General features: G+C 33.0%; 1 protein-coding gene across 1 annotated transcript; it reads right to left on the bottom strand.

Moving 5' to 3' along the window:
• Positions 1–5,918: 5,918 nt before the first annotated feature.
• Positions 5,919–18,482, bottom strand: LOC139503774 (nicotinamidase-like). Its single transcript, XM_071293649.1, has 6 exons — positions 18,364–18,482; positions 13,074–13,354; positions 10,172–10,335; positions 9,603–9,756; positions 8,734–8,820; positions 5,919–6,652 (listed from the first exon to the last, which is right to left on the bottom strand). The coding sequence occupies exons 1-6, from the start codon at positions 18,378–18,380 to the stop codon at positions 6,516–6,518; spliced, it is 840 nt and encodes a 279-aa protein (XP_071149750.1). The 5' UTR covers positions 18,381–18,482; the 3' UTR covers positions 5,919–6,515.
• Between the last annotated feature and the right edge of the window lie 137 nt (positions 18,483–18,619).

The raw sequence follows: 18,619 nt of genomic DNA, 5'->3' as shown, positions 1-18,619 counted from the left end.
ATAATCGAATTGATGTCACTGTCGTACACATGAGAGGTTTAGCTAGCTATAAAACCAGGTTCAATCCACCTTTTTCAACACCAGAGAATTCCCGTACCAAGTCAGGAATATGACAGTTGTTATCAATTCCTTTGATTTGTTTGAACTTTTGATTTTGCCATACGATTAGGGACTTTTCGTTTTGAATTTTCCTCGGTGTTAATTTTTTTGTGATTTTACTTAAAGGATGATTTTTATTTGATTACAACCAATTTACCTGAACGATATCAAGATTATCTCGGTTACAACGATGAATTTTACTTGATTATAACAAATTTACCTGAACGATATCAAGATTATCTCGATAACAAACGATGAATTTAACTTGATTATAAACAATTTACCTGAACGATGTCAAGATTATATCGATAACAACGATGAATGGAACTTGATTATGACCAATTTATCTGAACGATGTCAAGATTATCTCGATAACAACGATGAATTTAACTTGATTATAATATATTTATCTGAACGATATCAAGATTATCTCGATTATAACAACTTTACAATTAACAACACGTTACCTTGGTATCAATAATATTTCTTCGACAAATACTAATTTGTGATTGATAACGTTTATTTATTACTCATTTGTGATGATAGTCATCCGGAAGGGGGCGATGAATGGCTGAACAATGTTAAGAGAGAGCCATAAGTGGAAAGAGATTAATATAAGTTGCAAAACTTGTTTCCCAAACCACTATAAATAAATGTGTTTGAAACTAAAACTAAACTAACGTTTATATTGTATGATAACATAATTGTTCCTTGATAACGTCTATTTTAATCACTTTACAATAATTTAACATTGCTAACGACAATATCAATAACTTATTCTCAGTTAACTCATGGACTACTAAAAGACAACTTATAAGATGGATTTCTGTTTTTATTTAACGAAAGAACACATGTTAATGACTAAGAAAACTGAGTCTAAAATTAATTTACTATCAAAAATCAATTCGGAAAGTCCATAATCACATGGCAAAATCAAATAACAAAACGCATCAAAAACGAATGGACAAGAACTGTCATATTCCTGACTTGGTACAGGCATTTTCAAATGTAGAAAATGGTGGATTAAACCTAGTTTTATAGCGCTAACACTCTCACTTTGATGACAGTCTCCTCAATTTCCGTTATATTTACATTGATGCGTTAACTAAACAGACACAATAAATAAAATAGTCAGAATATGGGTACAACCTGCCTTACATTTATCCGAGTATCCCTATATCATGCTTTAACCAACACATGCTCATGCTTGAAACTGTGGCTTTCCTTGCAGAAAAAAAAACTGGGTATAGAGACACATTGAACTTTTTTCTGCGCCCCGTCCCTAATGTATTGGACTACACGCCTTCTTTTGTTGTTAAAGGGCGACTGCTAGATTGTAAAAGAAATTAAACAAACACTGTAATTTTGCAAACAGCAGGAGCATTAAACAAAACATGCCTGTGTGACGATTTAATTACCTCCTTATAACAATGATTTGCATACATGTATACACTTACCTGAATGTTTGCTAAAGAATATATAGGAATAGATTTAATAAATAATAAGATTATCACGTATCTTTACAAATAAGCGCAATTTCGGAACACGTTTTGGAAATTTTTATGTGACGTCACTTTGGGCGTTGCATTGACTATGGCTAACAGGGCTGTGATTTTGTAATGTATTCGTTTTTTATTCTATAGCTAGTCACCACTTTAGTTTAATTATGTATATCTATTATATAGTCATTTTATAAAATTTACTGTTTGCAAAACTATGTGTTATTCTTGATAATAATGATGTTTTTGTCCAAGGCGGATAACCCTGGCCTCACAACTTTTTGTCTTAGGCGATCTTTAACTTGGTAGTTGTAATGGCTTTCAAATTTTTTACATCTGAGCATAATTTTGTGTCGACGTAGCGCGCGTCTGGTGTATAGAAATATTTTTTAACCTGTTACCTTTTGGTGGCTATTATTCGTTTGTTTCTCTGTCCTATATTTTCTCCCATTTATCTGTTTATTTATTGTAACCCTGTCGTGTAATGTTGTCATTTTAATGTTATAATTAACACTGCCATTAAAGCGGGAGGTTTGGCATGCCACAAAACCAGGTTCAATCCACCATTTTTTCATAAAAATGCCCTGTACCAAGTCAGGAAAATGGCCATTGTTACATTATAGTTAGTTTCTGTGTGTGTTTCGTTTCGGTGTTGTGTCTCTGTTGTGTCGTAGTTCTCTTCTATTTGATACGTTTTCCTCAGTTTAAGTTTGTAACCCGGATTTGTTTTTTTCACTATCGATTTATGAATTTTGAACAGCGGTATACTGCTGTTGCCTTTATATAGGGTAGTTGTTTACTCTAATAACACATCTGGTGCTCTTTTTGTATAATCATTTTAATTGTTTTTGACGCAATAGTTGGTTTTTTTACATACGTTTAAGCTGGTATTTCAAATGATCAAATACTCTCTCGAAAATAGTCTTTATTCTGCAGAGGCCTTTTTCTATGTTTAAGCTTTCATAATCAAGATGTTAGCATCATCATCAAACATAACGGTAGCATCAGTATCAAACATAACATTTACAAGGCATGAAAAATAAAGAAAAATGAGTTTCACAAAAACCTTCATAAAGCCTGCATTACTTATAATGGTCTGTAAATTGCACATCAGTAGACTTCAACGACATACCTTTTGATATTACTGAAACCAATAACGGTAATCTTGACACCCGTACATTGATTGTTCTTCTTACTTTTTACAGAATAAACTCGTCATAGAAACCAGGATAAAAAATTATGTTTACGCCAGACTCTCGTTTCGTCTACATCGTCTCGAATAAAAATTGTTTAAACCTCAAATAGAGTACGAAGTTGAAGAGCATTGAGAACCAAATAGGCCTAAAAGTTGTGCCAAATACAGCTAAGGTAGTCTATTCCTGAGGTAGACAAGACTTAGTTTTTCAAAAGTTCAAAGTTTACTTAAAAGTACTCCACAGAAATGCGTTTTGTAAATATATATACTTTTCGCACAACGGAGAGAAACATTCTATATTTAGAATTTCTGCATTTAATAATTGGCAGTATAATTAGATGTCTACACACCAAGGGGGCGCTAACAGCATAAATAATAAAGGGCAAAACAAAAATAAAAAATAGTAAAATTCTAAAAAAAATAATATGTAGTATGCATGAGTGCTTAAAATAAAAATCAGTGACAAACAATTTAAAAGGAGAATAGTTTACCCGTGCTTTTGGTGGTGTTTGTGTTTATAGTTTGCTAGTTATCTAGAGTGTTTTCGTCTTCTGTCGGAGTTTTTAATTTAAGTGGCGTTGCTTCTTTTTCATCAATATAATGGTTTTGTGTGTCTCCTTGGTATTTTCGGCCTCTTACATATGGGTATCCTAGTCAGTTTGGCTTTTTTTTTCTGTTAAAGTAAATCTAATAAAAGACTGGCTACCAGTTTAACTAAATACATGGCGCATTGCTCAATTATGTAAGAAAAAAGAAACATCTAAAAAATACTGAACTCCAAGGAAAATTCAAAATTGATGGTTCCAAACGAAATGGCAAAATAAAAAGTTAAAACACGTCAAACGAATGGATAACAACTGTCATATTCCTGCGGTGGTACAGACATTTTTTATGTGGAAAATTTTGGATTGAACCTGGTTTTATAGCTAGCTAAAGGTTGTATCCTTCTAAGAACTGTTTCTGTTCAATACCTCGACATATCTTATTTCAACAAAATTTCTGCACAAATGCTTGTCGTGTTTTGTATCGGAGTATGAATATCAGGTAAACTTCAAATTGTCCGCTGAAAACATCAACTTAATGATTAGCTTTTGATCTTGATTGTTTAAGCTGGGACGCAAACAATGACATTTATTCAATTTAAAATATGAATAAAACCTACGTAAATACATCTTATAACTTAACCTTTACACTCTAAAGTTTACCAATCCCTATTGGAAACAAAAACGTTAAAGTAACACATGTGCGCTTCGACTTAATATGTTAGAAAATATTCTCATTCTCTTATCGGTCAAAAACAATGAGATACGTCTATAAAAAGAAAATAGCATTATCTAAAGTAAAACTTTATTTTAAAGTCGTACTCGCTACATTTTGAAAAAAATCATGCATCTAAATTTTGAACATCATGGTTTTTTGCACAACTGTTTAGAGGATATTGCACCAGAAATTGTGACAACGAATCAAGCTGCTACAGACAACCAACTTGTTTCGGACAAATTATATGCAGCCATTGCAAAAAATTCTAACTGGTGTTTATTTTTGAAATGGAAATAGATGACTATTCTATAATTTGTTTGTTTCCATACTATTTCTTTATAATTTTATCAATGTACTGCTAACGTTTTTCTTTTGTGTTTATCTATGTCTGCGTGAAATGTTAAATTATGTGACCTTAGAAATCAATAAGTACATAGATAATTGACGCATTTTTTTTTAATATTTTATCGTTTAGAAAAACCTTCTGTTGATATTTGTTTTTGTCGTAAGGTTTCTGTGTTTTTGGCGTATAAACAATTATTATTATAGTGATATGTTTCTTATCCCAGGCATAGATTACCTTAGCCGTATTTAGCACAACTTTTTGGACTTTTGGATCCTCAATGCTCTTCAACTTTTTACTTGTTTGGCTTTATAAATATTTTGATATGAGCGTCACTGATGAGTCTTATGTAGACGAAACGCGCGTCTGGCGTACTAAATTATAATCCTGGTACCTTTGATAACTATTAACACCACTGGGTCGATGCCACTGCTGGTGGACGTTTCGTCCCCGAGGGTATCACCAGCCCAGTAGTCAACACTTCGGTGTTGACATGAATATCATTAATGTGGTCATTTTATAAATTTCCTGTTCACAAAACTTTGAATTTACCGAAAAACTAAGGATTTCTTATCCCAGGCATAGATTACCTTAGCCGTATTTGGCACAACTTTTTGGACTTTTGGATCCTCAATGCTCTTCAACTTTTTACTTGTTTGGCTTTAAAAAATATTTTGATATGAGCGTCACTGATGAGTCTTATGTAGACGAAACGCGCGTCTGGCGTACTAAATTATAATCCTGGTACCTTTGATAAAAATTTACACCACTGGGTCCATGCCACTGCTGGTGGACGTTTCGTCCCCGAGGGTATCACCAGCCCAGTAGTCAACACTTCGGTGTTGACATGAATATCATTAATGTGGTCATTTTATAAATTTCCTGTTTACAAAACTTTGAATTTACCGAAAAACTAAGGATTTTCTTATCCCAGGCATAGATTACCTTAGCCGTATTTGGCACAACTTTTTGGACTTTTGGATCCTCAATGCTCTTCAACTTTTTACTTGTTTGGCTTTAAAAAATATTTTGATATGAGCGTCACTGATGAGTCTTATGTAGACGAAACGCGCGTCTGGCGTACTAAATTATAATCCTGGTACCTTTGATAACTATTAGCTATCTAAAACACTTGGATTGTTACAAAATTTTCAGGAATGTGAAAGTTGTTTTTCTTTATTTTATGTGTTTGATCTTTTGATTTTTACCATTTGATTAGAAACGTTCCCTTACTTATTTATAGTTCGGTGTTTTCGTTATTTCACTTTATCAAAAAAAAAAATTTCAATTGAAATCAAAACAATTTTTAAATTGGAACTCATTTCTGTAATATTCCTTTAAATTATCAATTGTTTAACAATATTGTACATGCAGCAAGCAAAGATCTTAAATGACAAATGTATTTTACATGTAAAGGTAAATTGTTTTGGTGTTTTCTGTGTAAGCTTGTTATCTCTCTTGGAACATACGGGCATCTGAGTCACACTCGTTACCAGTCACTGATAGAGATAATCAGATATAATACAAGGAACCAGTTTAATTCTATATAGTACTTGTTTTGAATCAAAGGCGGTGATCTTGAGGTAAATGATTTATAGACTAACATCAATGATCTCACCTGTTCATATAATTGCTTGAAAGTAATTTCATTGTCATTCTACATTACATATTATAATGCAACATCGTTTGTATCGTTTATTTTATTTGGATAAAGTCACAAATTTTCATGACATCAATTCTTAATTGATGATTTGAAAGATTTTAAATAAATGATTAGACTGTGTTTTCTGTCAGTTTCTTGAAAATTGAGAAACCACTATTGTATGTTAAGCTCCGACGGCATCAATCAGAGACCCGTCGCCAGAAAACCTAATTTGCGACCATCAAACCAAGTATTGTTGCTACAAGATTTACAGTGGTAAACATGAGTTTTTTTCTACTTTGTAGCTTCTATTCAGACTTTATTATACGTCACAAATGTATGAGTAGACAAGCCAATTGATGGTCCGGGTTTATGTCAAAAACGTCTCGTCTGTTCCCGGGTCAACGTTGATTTGAAATAAGTTTCTTAAGGCTTTACATTTGACAATTTACTACATAAAAAAAGATAGAAAACTCACTACATGCCTATCAAACACTTAAATAAACATAGAATTATAGAAATCATCAATATAGACGTTGAATTTAAACATTTCGCATCACTGGTCAGCTGTGCAATTACCCCAACTACATCGGGTGATTCGATTATCTGAATACCTGAAACATAAACATGATACCTAATTTAATGAATAAATGAACTTAACAATGTTACTCTAGTAAAAAAATCAAAGCATACCAGTCATTCAGAAAGATATAAACAACAAAAAAACATCGATTCTTACATATTTTCAACGTCATAACAAATTAATTGATCAAACATAATGTTAAGGTAGCAACCATTTCATTTCAAGGGGTGTATATTTTTTTCACAGAACACTTTAAGCTAAGCTCAGTTTTTCAAATTTTTTTCAAAGTAAAACACAATAAGGTATTGATGAAGTCTCCAAGCATAATTTTTTTTTGTCATCTGCTGACCAGATTACTTTTTTTTCATCAAATTGTGACTATTTTTTATAAAGAAAAAACATAACTCCTCCCCCTTTAATGTTATATGGTCGTTCCTTACTGATGGTAGATAACTCTTTTCCAAAGCAAGTACAAAGTTTGGGTGCTCTTATTGAGACATGATATAAAGTGTAGTCACTTGCCTATAGTGCTAGTTGCTTAAAGAAATAATGTTTGGCCATGTTTAAAGAGTGTGTCATCGATATCAGAATAAGGGCTGCTGTAAATAAAAATAAAAGAAGATGTGGTATGATTGCTAATGGGACAACTCTCCACAATAGACCAAAATGACACAGAAATTAACAATTATATGTCACCGCACGCCCTTCAACAATGTGCGAAGCCCATACCGCATAATCAGCTATAAAAAGCCCCGACATGACAATGTAAAACAATTCAAACGAGAAAACTAACGGCCTCATTTATGTACAAAAAATGAACGAAAAATAAATATGAAACACATAAATAAACCACAACCACTGAATTACAGGCTCCTGACTTGGTACAGACACATACATACATAATGTTGCGGAGTAAAAAAGAACGAAATTTAAAAAACAGGTTAAAAAGGCTTAAGAATGCCATTTCAGACCTAAAGAAAAGAATTTACACAATTATTTATTGATATAAAAGGGTCTGGAAGAGTTAACAGAATTGAGAATAGAGAATAATCGACGAAAACGAAATACAAAGTAGTGAATAACGAGGTGCTAAAATATAAAGAATAGAAAATAAAGTAGGATGTAGATGGTTTTCGTGATCTATTCCACTGCCTAAATGTTAGGTTATCCCTGTTTTCCTTTCTCATGTTTCTCTATATTAATTCATTTAAATATTGAAAATATAGTCATGTCGCACTCTCTTATGATTGTAAGTGAGTCATCTTCGCCAAAATGTTTTATAACATTATACAATAATGATACAGAAAGAACAATAATTTATTCCCAGTACACGGATGCTCCGTCGGCGTTATCATTTTCTATGGTCAGTGGACCGAGAAAATGAGGGGAAATTCTCTAATTTGGCATAACAATTAGAAATATCATATCAAAGGGAACATTTGTACTAAGTGTCAAGTTGATTAAACTTCAATTTCATCAAAAACTACCTCGACCAAAAACTTTAACCAAAACTTTAACCTGAAGCGGAACAGACGGACGAACGGACGGACTGAAAGACGAATGGACGCACTGACCAGAAAACATTTTGCCCATAAGTGGGCCATTAAAATTAAATCGATTCGTTAAGAATATCCTCCTACCATTCAACCGTACATATTCAGTTAACTTATTCTAAGGACCACACAAAGTACAACGCACTGTGATGATCCATATAGGAATAGATTGCCTTATCTGTATTTGGCAAAACTTTTGGTTCTACATGTGCTTCAACTTCGTACTTTGTTTAGCTTTTGTTTTTACATTTTTGGGGATTTGAGCGTTTGAACATCGGTATACTACTGTTGCCCTTATTTATCTGATAAGGCACATGCAATGGTATTGTAGAACCGGTGCATCCACTAGAAGATATCTAATTGAGAATGGAAATGGGAATGTGTCAAAGAGACTACAACCCTACCATAGAACAGAAAACAGTAGAAGGTCACCAATAGGTCTTCAATGAAGCGAGAAATTCCAGCACCCAGAGGCGTCCTTCAGCTGCCCCCTAAACAAATAAAATATACATTCAACACATAATGCATTTATCAAATCTTGGTTAGCACTTTATGTTACCTTTGCTTTTCATATCAGCTACTGCAGAATCTCCGGTTTCCTTGGTAACTGGTCTTGTCGCATCTAAAACAACGTATGTTTCATATCCTGCAGATGACAGAAAACATGGACATTAGAATAAACGACTAAGTTACATAAAAGTTTATAACTAAAGGGCACAGTATGGACTTCAAATATCATCAAACCCAATACTGCATAGTATTGATAATTAAGTTCCCAAAATGACAAATGTAAAATAATTCAAACGAAATAAACAAATGTACGGTAATCTAGACCCTCCATCATAATAAAAAGAATATCAGTGAAACATTCAAAACATCTCTATTAACGTGCTTACATTTAGACACGCGAAGCAATGAATGTGTTTTTATATTGATAGATGATTTTGTCCTTTTTTTGTAAAATTGTAAAATTGTTTCTTTTAAAATTGTAACACAGTGATGACTGATGCATCCATATTTTGACCATTTCATTTATTATGTTTGTTTTGTTCACGCATCATTGTAAGTATAGCGGAATTTGAATTGACTGTCGTACAAGTGAGAGGTTTAGTGCTATAAAACCAGGATCTATTCACCCTTTTCTACATTTAAAAATGCCTGTACCAAGTCAGGAACATGACAGTTGTTGTCTATTCGTTTTTTTATGTGTTTTATCATTTGATGTTGGCATGTGATCAGGGGTTTTCGATTAAATTATCCTCGGAGTTCAGTATTCTTGTGATTTAAATTTTTAAGTTTGCCACGAGTGTTTAAAAATTGTATTGATTTGCAACAGTTTTGACAACATTTCAGAAACGATGGACATTTCGTTTTATTCTCTTTCTTCCCCTTATCGGTACAATAATCAGAAACAAAAATCACACACACCCAGTGTTTTAGAATCCATTGCTGTATAGTAAACACAGTAATCACGTGCCAGTCCTGTTATGATTAAAGCGTCTATTCCGGCTTCCTTGAGCTTGTCGTGCAATTCTGTATGGCGGAAACCGCCATTGTCGTAAAATGCAGAATAAGAATCTACCTAAAGTAACACAAGAAAAACAGATGTAGAATGTTTCGTGTTTGGTATTTTTTTTCTATCTTTCTCTTTAATATTGATTGTTTCACTAGCTGTATTTATTGTGTTCGTGTCTTACCATAAAAACGAGATACTTAAAAGACATCAACATAAAAGGTAAAACAAAATTCTGAATTGTTCGTCTCCTAACTACATAATATATATATATTGAAAACTGATGTTGAACGCGACCTGTTTATAACATATGTATGTTGAAGCATACAATTATTGTAATGTAGAAGTACTAGTTGTCAAAACATGATTTCATTTACTATGCAGATACGGTACATTCCGATTGTTCAAATGTTCTCGTTCCTATAAACGTGATTTTAAGGTATTTGGTAAGGATGAACCAACGGGCAACTTATTAAGTACATACCTTGCAGTTATATCCTTTTCTTACAACAAGGTCGGATGGCTCATGAGTCAAGTTGTGTGAAAAGTTAGCTGATGGAGTGTTTATAACACAATGGTCTGGCCACAGGTGCTGTGTAAGATTGTATGCCACTTCAGTGCAGCTGTTGTTTTCATCACATAGGGAACCTAATTTAATATATAAATAGATATGAACTACTCAAATGGCGTTCTGAAATCACATGTTGGAAGTCAAAACACAGGTTTTGAGTAAGATCGTATGCCACTTCAGTGCAGCTGTTGTTTTCATCACATAGGGAACCTAAGTGAATATATAAATAGATATGAATTATTCAAATGGCAATCTGAAATCACATGTTGGAGGAAACAAAACAACGAATTGGCATTAAAACAAAGAAAGATTTAGATACGAACAACAGTCCAGCCAGACAATTACACTTCACTTCACTAACGATTCATTCACTTGGATGCATTCACTTGATATATAGAAGTTTGACAAACACTCATTTAAATATTGAAAATCTTAATAATAAATTGTTCAAATAAGCCCTTTGAAATAGTGGAATTTATTACTTTTATAGTGTCAAAAACTCGTTGGAAGTATTTGATAAATTGCATGCTTATATTGTTGATTTTGAATCTGTACCAAATTTGATTTTTCTACCCTGTATACCACATTGCCTCACATTCTCATTAAAAACAAATTCAAACACCTAATGAAATACCACTACGCGAGTAAACAGGCATTTAAAAAGTCAGAATGTGAATACATATGTTCAAACCCTTTTAGGTAATGTTTAAGTAGCAATAAACAAAACAACTATGACAGTTGGACATGCTTTGATACTATATCTGCTCTTGATTGTTTACTAGATTACATCTTTGTTCGCTTTGGAGATTCCGTATATCCTCAGTTTATCTGAATTCCAATTGGGACTAACTGTGCATCAATTATTGTAGACCTGTTTTTGTATTGCTATTAGTTACAACTTATGACTCAAATCAGTAAAGACCCATCGAAACAACATTTGATACAAAAATTTAATAATACTTTTAGATATTTGGATGATATATTGGCTCTTAATAATGACGACTTCAGTATGTATACTAAATAAATGTATCCTGTTGAACTTACTTGAAATAAAGCTAATAATAACAATGACCACTGCCCTTTCCTCGATCTTGATATCTATATCATTAACGGAAAGCTTCATACAAAAATTTATGATAATAGAGGTGATTTTTCATTTCCTATCGTTAATTATCCATGTTTAGAGGGTTACAGTCCCTTCTCACCTTCTTACGGTGTTCATATATCTCAACTTGTACGATTCGCTCGTGTATGTAACAACGTTTAAGATTTTTAACGAGAGAAATTTATGTATTGCTAAAACATTATTTCACCAGGGTTTTCGATATCACAAACTAGTCAAAACATTAAATATATTGTATCATCGGTACAAGGACATCATTCGTAAATAAAGCTCAACATGCATACATCTTATACGTTCAGGTATTTTACATAAAAAAGTATGGTAATATTATTTATAAAGCACAAATATGTCAGTATTCACCTCAGAAGCTAACAAAACCTTTAAAAAGACTTATTAAGAAATGATATAGAAGTTATGATACTGTTGTCAGGTCATTAAAGATGGTATATTTTGGCTTTAATTTTGATTCACTTATAGTGTCCTTGCATCGGAACTTAACACATGCAGAAACCATTGTTTGCATGACACTGGTTATGTTCTTCTCATATATGTTATGATGGTGTGATACTAAACCCCTAACGGGAAGGTTTGCTACCTGATATTCATATGATGACGAGATATTTTTTCAATCAGTTTAATTTAGGTCAGGAGCTGGCATGTTTCATAGTTACAAAATGTAACTGGTAGTTATCTGTTGTTATTTATGTATTATTTTCATTTTGTTTATTTTCTTTTGTTAAATATTCTGACATCGGCCTCGGACTTTTCTTGAACTGACTGTTAATGTGCGTATTGTTATGCGTTTACTTTTCGATATTAGCTAGAGGTATAGGGGGAGGGTTGGGATCTCATCAACATGTTCAACCCGCTGCATTTTTGCGTCCGACCCAAGCCATGAGCCTCTGGCGTTTTTATTAGTCTTGGATTATTTTTACTTTTAGTTTTTTTGTGATAATTTGGGGTTAAGTATGACGTCCATTATCACTAAACTGGTCTATATATTTGTTTAGGGGCCAGGTAAAGGACGCCTCCTGGTGCGGAAATTTATCGCTGCATTGGAGACCTATTTGTGACCTTCTGTTGTTGTCTGTTCTGTGGTCGGGTTGTTGTCTTTTTGACACATGTCCCATTTCTATCCTCAATTGTATTAGTATTTCCATAAATAGAATGTGATTAAAATGTCAAGCTGATATTTACATAGTCAGCTCCCGATAGTGTTATGTACATGTATCACCATAACAACATAAAGAGTTGTTTGTTTGTAGGAAAAACACATTTTACGTGTTATACTGAATCGTCTATGGACTTATCTTTTTAGATATTGTCAAACGTATTTCGTTAAAATATTATAGAATTCAATTCAGAAATTTCTACGTGTTTATTATTCCCATTGTCGTACGTCGCAAAAAAGCAAGAGTAATTATTGTGATATCCGAAAATACTGCTTACAAATTATGATACTGAAATTTAAAATGGGAGTCTTTAAGTGCACCTAAGATCGCCCCCATTTTTTCCTGGGATTCGTGTTCATCAGTCTTATGTTTTTATGTTGTGTATTGTCTACCATTATCTATTTGTTGGTCTTTTTCTGTTTTGGCAATGTGGTTTTGAGTTTATTTTCGGCTTATGAGTTTGAATGTATATTTAGTATCTTTCGCCCCTCTTTAACAGTAATATTTTTTTTATTGCTACCTGATTTATCATACGAAAGCTGAATGACTTGATTGGCACCTTTATGCTGAGATGCAAACGATATGTGGTCACTGCAATGCCAGTCTTGTGATAAAACCACCAATGAAATGTCTGCTTTATATTCAGACCGGATATTGTTTATTACTGGTATCACCTGATCTCCTTCGGTTACCGCTAGACTTCCACCAGGTAAGAAACAGTTTTGGACATCAATAATCAATAATGCTATCTGTCTTGTACATGTTAAATCCAACAGCAAGATGAATGTTATTGTCGATAACCTGCATATATATCAAATTAAATTGAGAATGGGGAATATGTGCTAGGGAAATCAACCCGAAAAAATAGCAGAACACAGTCCAAGGACATCAATGGGTCTTCAACATAGCCAGAAATGTCGTATCCGGATGTGGGTTTCAGCTGGCCCCCTAAACTAAAAAAGTGTACTAGTTTAGCGAAAAAGGAGGTCACTCAAACTTCAAAACAAATAAACAAAAATTTAAAAACGAACATAGAAGACTGACATTGGCAGAGGTTTCTTATTTGGGACATGCGCAAAAATGCAATGGATAAAACATGCACGTTTTGTGAGATATCAATCTTTATGACAAATTAAATCATAAAATAATTATAAAGGCAACAGTAGTATACCGCTGTTCAAAACTCATAAATCTACGAACAAAAAACAAAATCGGGGTAACAAACTAAAACTGTGGGAAACGCATGAAATATAAGAGGAGAACAATGACACAACATTAAAATGTAACATACACACACACAGACAGAAACGGACTAAGCATTAGACAAAAACCTATGAGAATAACAAATATAACATCAAAACCAAATACATGAATTTGGGATAGATAAGATAACTTACAAACTTCAGACTTTTCGAAAATAATATTTTGTTATATTTTTGTAGAACTAACTTGATTTCCCGCTAGTAAATTAAAAATTTGATTAGAAGACAATTCCAAACATACTTTGACTGCTAAGGAAATGATTATAAAGCCTAAGTTTTGACCCGCAAAATGTCCTTTTATTACTTTTTACAATTTTTATTTCTATGAGTACTCAAAATATTACAAAAACTTTTGAAAGCGTTATGATAACAAATACGACATAATACAATGTATATGGTGTTGCAACTTCAAGCTTTATAAAAACACGCATGTATTTTGAATTTAAACTTCAAACTGTTTGAAACATTAGTCAGATGTTTTAGACAACAACAAAAAAAAGAATTTAAAGCAGAACAGATACTTTTAAAAAATGACACAACAAAAACACCAAACTGAGTATCCCATAAGCTAACATTAACTAAAGATCAAGATAAAAAAAAGTTAAATATATTTCAACAAAATGAATTGTTGTATTGAAAGTTATGTAAATATTTGATCATGTATACATACATTTGTCTGCATAATTGTATGCTTGAAATTGAGCATGGAAATGGGGAATATGTCAAAGAGACAACAACCTGACCCAAGAGTAGATAACAGCCGATGTGTGGTTTTCCTGTACATGTTTTGTATTATATAATACTAGAACATGACCGCGAAATCGCATTCAAATATTGAGCAAGTGTTTTGGGTTTCACAAAAAAAAGAGTTTTCCGTGGAAAAAAGATTGTTTAAAAGACAAATTTAGGGAGTCCAAAACACTACATTAAAACGTCATCTTACACATATTTCTGACTTTGTATGGTTTCAGAGGAATCACGCCTCAATGAAATTGGTATCTTCCTCAGGTGTATAGATGCTGTATCAAAAATGAAAAGGGTGAATTTGAACAAACTTTAAACCACACCACATCTTCCTGTGCATTTAGAAGGTCGGGAAAATACGTCAGTATCTTATTTTGGGGAGGGGTCATACATGTATCCGAGTCAATTTGGTCAGCTAAGAGATTGCGTCTATCCATTCGAATTTTATACACATTTGACACATTTTATTACCGAATATCAGTATCAAAAATGAGGGTCTGAATGGAATTTACAGAGTAGGGAATCATGGTAAATAACATAATAACAAACATTAGCATAAACACAGATAGAATAAATTGACAGATGGATGCAGAAAATTAAAAATAACTGTAGAATATAAAATCATTAGGTAATACATAAGAAACATTAGCATAAACGCAGATAGAATAAATGGACAGATGGATGCAGAAAATTAAAAATAACTGTAGAATATAAAATCATTAGATAATACTATACTGGTAACACTATATGATCAATCAATGTATTGTCAGAATAAAAATCATATGCATGATATAAGTACAGTTAAATTGAGAAATATTTAACAATATTTGTCTAGCGTCAAAGTCAATGAATTTCGGTCCTTCAATACTAGCATACATGTATGTCCATTTAGTTAGAAATACTATATAATGTACTTGGCAAAAAGTAAATAAACGCCTCGTTTCAATTTTGAATTGAAGAATATGATATTTATAGTTTAACACTTTTAATTAGGCCAAACGAAATTCTATATTTCACGCCTCAAAATGCATATCCTAAATGTTCAAAGACATCCTTGGTAGTATAAAATCGTAGCAGAATTGTTAGCAGTTCCTACAATTAAATTAGAAAGAGTAAAATAAATCCCCCTTACATAATTTAGCTATTATCTTTGAAAGAGAAAATCCTTAACACAAATATTTTACCACACATACATGTAATTATGATCACACCATTGCATCAAACATAAATATGCATGACATATTTGCGACTGGACGTTAAGCGACAAACAATTTTTAAATCATCTTCAAATGGATACTACTCTACTCAATTGATGAAAAATGAAAGGACATGAAACAACGAAAATAAACGGTATAAAATGTGAAAACTTAGTTTCTGTCGTAGTACGGGAAAAAAACACCTGCAATACTGAAGAACAGATATATGTAATTCTTGTTCGATGCTAATTTCATTTGTTTTATGCAAATGATTTTGGGACAAAACAGGCGGTCCAAATACATGAAATACTGCCCTTGGTGTACTTTGTCATTTCAATTTAGCTTACATAGTAGATCTGATACCCATTTATGGCCTTCGGTTGTTTTCTGCTCTTTGGTTGGTTTGTTGTCTCTTTGACACATTCCCCATTTCAATTCTCAATTTTAGATACCATGAACACGTTTTATGTACTTTGTATGTACCCATTGGTGAACTTTGGTTTTTTTCTGTTCTCTGATCGGGTTGTTCTCTCTTTGGCACATTCCCCATTTCTATTCTCAATAGTTGAGACTACACTCACGACAGGTAAATAATCATCAAATTTTGGTTTGTCTTTTTAATCATTATTATCAGTCGAAACAAATTCTGTGGCGGTTCTGTGTCGGATATAGAGGGGGTAGAACCCTTCTCCCTTTTTTGGCGATCAATTCATTTGAATGAGGACATAATTGCAACTCTCCTTTATCCTGGCTTAGAACTCACCCTTTAAAATGGCTGGATTTTGTGTTGTTAGCTGGTCGATCAATTCAAGAAAAAGTTTGATGTTAACAGGAAAACTGCATAGATTTATACAAAAAGGGGTTGCGGCAAATGGGTTATTTCTATGTGATTTTCCTCCTGACTAGTTAGTGTTTTAATCCTTTAAAGGGTTAGAGATGGAGTGGGGTGTAGAAGGATAATATTTCCATGTGCTGTTCTTCCTGGTTTATTTTAGTAGACTCAAAACAAATAAATCGATAAGAAATTTTGTGATAGTTTTATACGAGGGATAGGGGGCGAGTGGGTTATTTCTATGGGATTTTAACTCCTGACTAGTAAGTTTTTTTTTTATCCTTTAAAGGGTTAGTAGTTGCAACTCTCCTTTATCCTGGGTTGGGACTCACCCTTTAACAATGACAGGATCCGCCCCTGAAATTCTTAACTTATGTTAGCAGATCGATCAATTCCAAAAAAGATTGATGTTTAAAGTAAAACTGAATAGATTTATACGAAAGGGGGTAGGGTGGGTAGGATATTTCTGTGTTGTTCTTACTGATTCATTTTTACTAGACTCAAAAAAGCAAAATAGACAAGAAATTCTGTGATAGGTTGATACGAAAATGGGGTAGGGGCAGGTGGGTTATTTCTTTGTGTTTTCTTCCTGACCTTTTTATATCCTATTCAGGGTTAGGGATGGGAAGGGGGTAAGTGGCGAGGGTGATATTTCAATATGTTGTTAAAATTGTCAATAACTGGTTGAAAAAATTTACTTGATTCGGCCTTTTATAGTTTTTATTGGTTTTAGTGAACATTCATTAATTATGTGATCTGGATTTTGAACCTCATTTTTTGAACAACTTAACATAGAATAAACAGATACAGGCGAGAAAAAACAAAATACAAACTTTACAGCTACTTTCTAATGCATGTAGAGTAAAACTTTTGTAGGCTTGCTTGCTTTGTTTGTATAATTGTTTATTCAAGCTTTGCAATTAAGATTGACATCGCCAAACAATATATATGACATAATTAAACCTGTATATATATATATACAATTTAAATTCAATTGGACATTTTCCAAAATAACAGTACAATAAACAAACAAAGAAATCAAGCTAACCAAAGTCTTAATTTATATGCTATAGGTAAATAGCTGTAAATGGAAAAAAAATCTCGTTTCCTTTCCATGTGGGTTCGAATGGGATTATCAGAATAGATAATTGTAGGCGATATATATAAAATTAAGGGCAAAATAAATAGAGAAAAAGACAAAAAGAGAACACCGGGGTTCGAAATTATAAACAAAAGAGAAAAATGGCATAAATCAATAAAGTATATTGAAATGTAGGACCTCATTGTTTGCATCCTATTCTATACTCGTATTCGTAATGTTCATGTATTGATGAAATTGAGAATGGAAATGGGGAATGTGCCAAAGAGACAACAACCCGACCATAGAAAAAAAAAACAACAGCAGAAGGTCACCAACAGGTCTTCAATGTAGCGAGAAATTCCCGCACCCGGAGGCGTCCTTCAACTGGCCCCTAAACAAATATATACTAGTTCGGTGATAATGAACGCCATACTTATTTCCAAATTGTACACAAGAAACTAAAATTAAAATAATACAAGACTAACAAAGGCCGGAGGCTCCTGACTTGGGACAGGCGCAAAAATGCGGCGGGGTTAAACATGTTTGTGAGATCTCAACCCTCCCCCTATACCTCTAGCCAATGTATAAAAGTAAACGCATAAAATATGCACATTAAAATTCAGTTCAAGAGAAGTCCTTAAATAAAACCATTCTGAAAAAAAAAGAAAGTAAACAAGTACAAACAATTCTCTTACCAGCACGGTGATACCATTATAATGTCCAAATTATTCTGTAACTAGATAATTTTACATTCTTCTGGATGTAAGTATTGCAATCACTTAATTTATCGGAGGCCCTCGTGGGATAATTTGATAACGTCTTCTGGATGTAAGTATCGTAATCATTTAATTTCTCGGAGGCTCCAACAGGTAAATCTAATAACGATGAGAAAGAAGTAACCTATTCGTCTCAACCCGGCCAATTCCGTACCCTGATAGAAGGAAAGTAGCG

Source organism: Mytilus edulis, chromosome 14, assembly GCF_963676685.1.
Source record: "Mytilus edulis chromosome 14, xbMytEdul2.2, whole genome shotgun sequence".
In the NCBI taxonomy this organism is placed as follows: Eukaryota; Metazoa; Mollusca; class Bivalvia; order Mytilida; family Mytilidae; genus Mytilus; species Mytilus edulis.
Note: the sequence above shows the minus strand (reverse complement) of the source record. Positions and strands in the feature narration are given on the sequence as shown.

Bases quoted from the DNA above. Each gene is read 5' to 3' on its own strand.
- LOC139503774 (XM_071293649.1), bottom strand. The intron at 9,757-10,171 runs GTATGTACTTAA...GTGTTACTTTAG, and splicing joins GAAAAGGATATAACTGCAAG to GTAGATTCTTATTCTGCATT. The intron at 6,653-8,733 runs GTAACATAAAGT...TTTATGTTTCAG, and splicing joins AGCTGATATGAAAAGCAAAG to GTATTCAGATAATCGAATCA.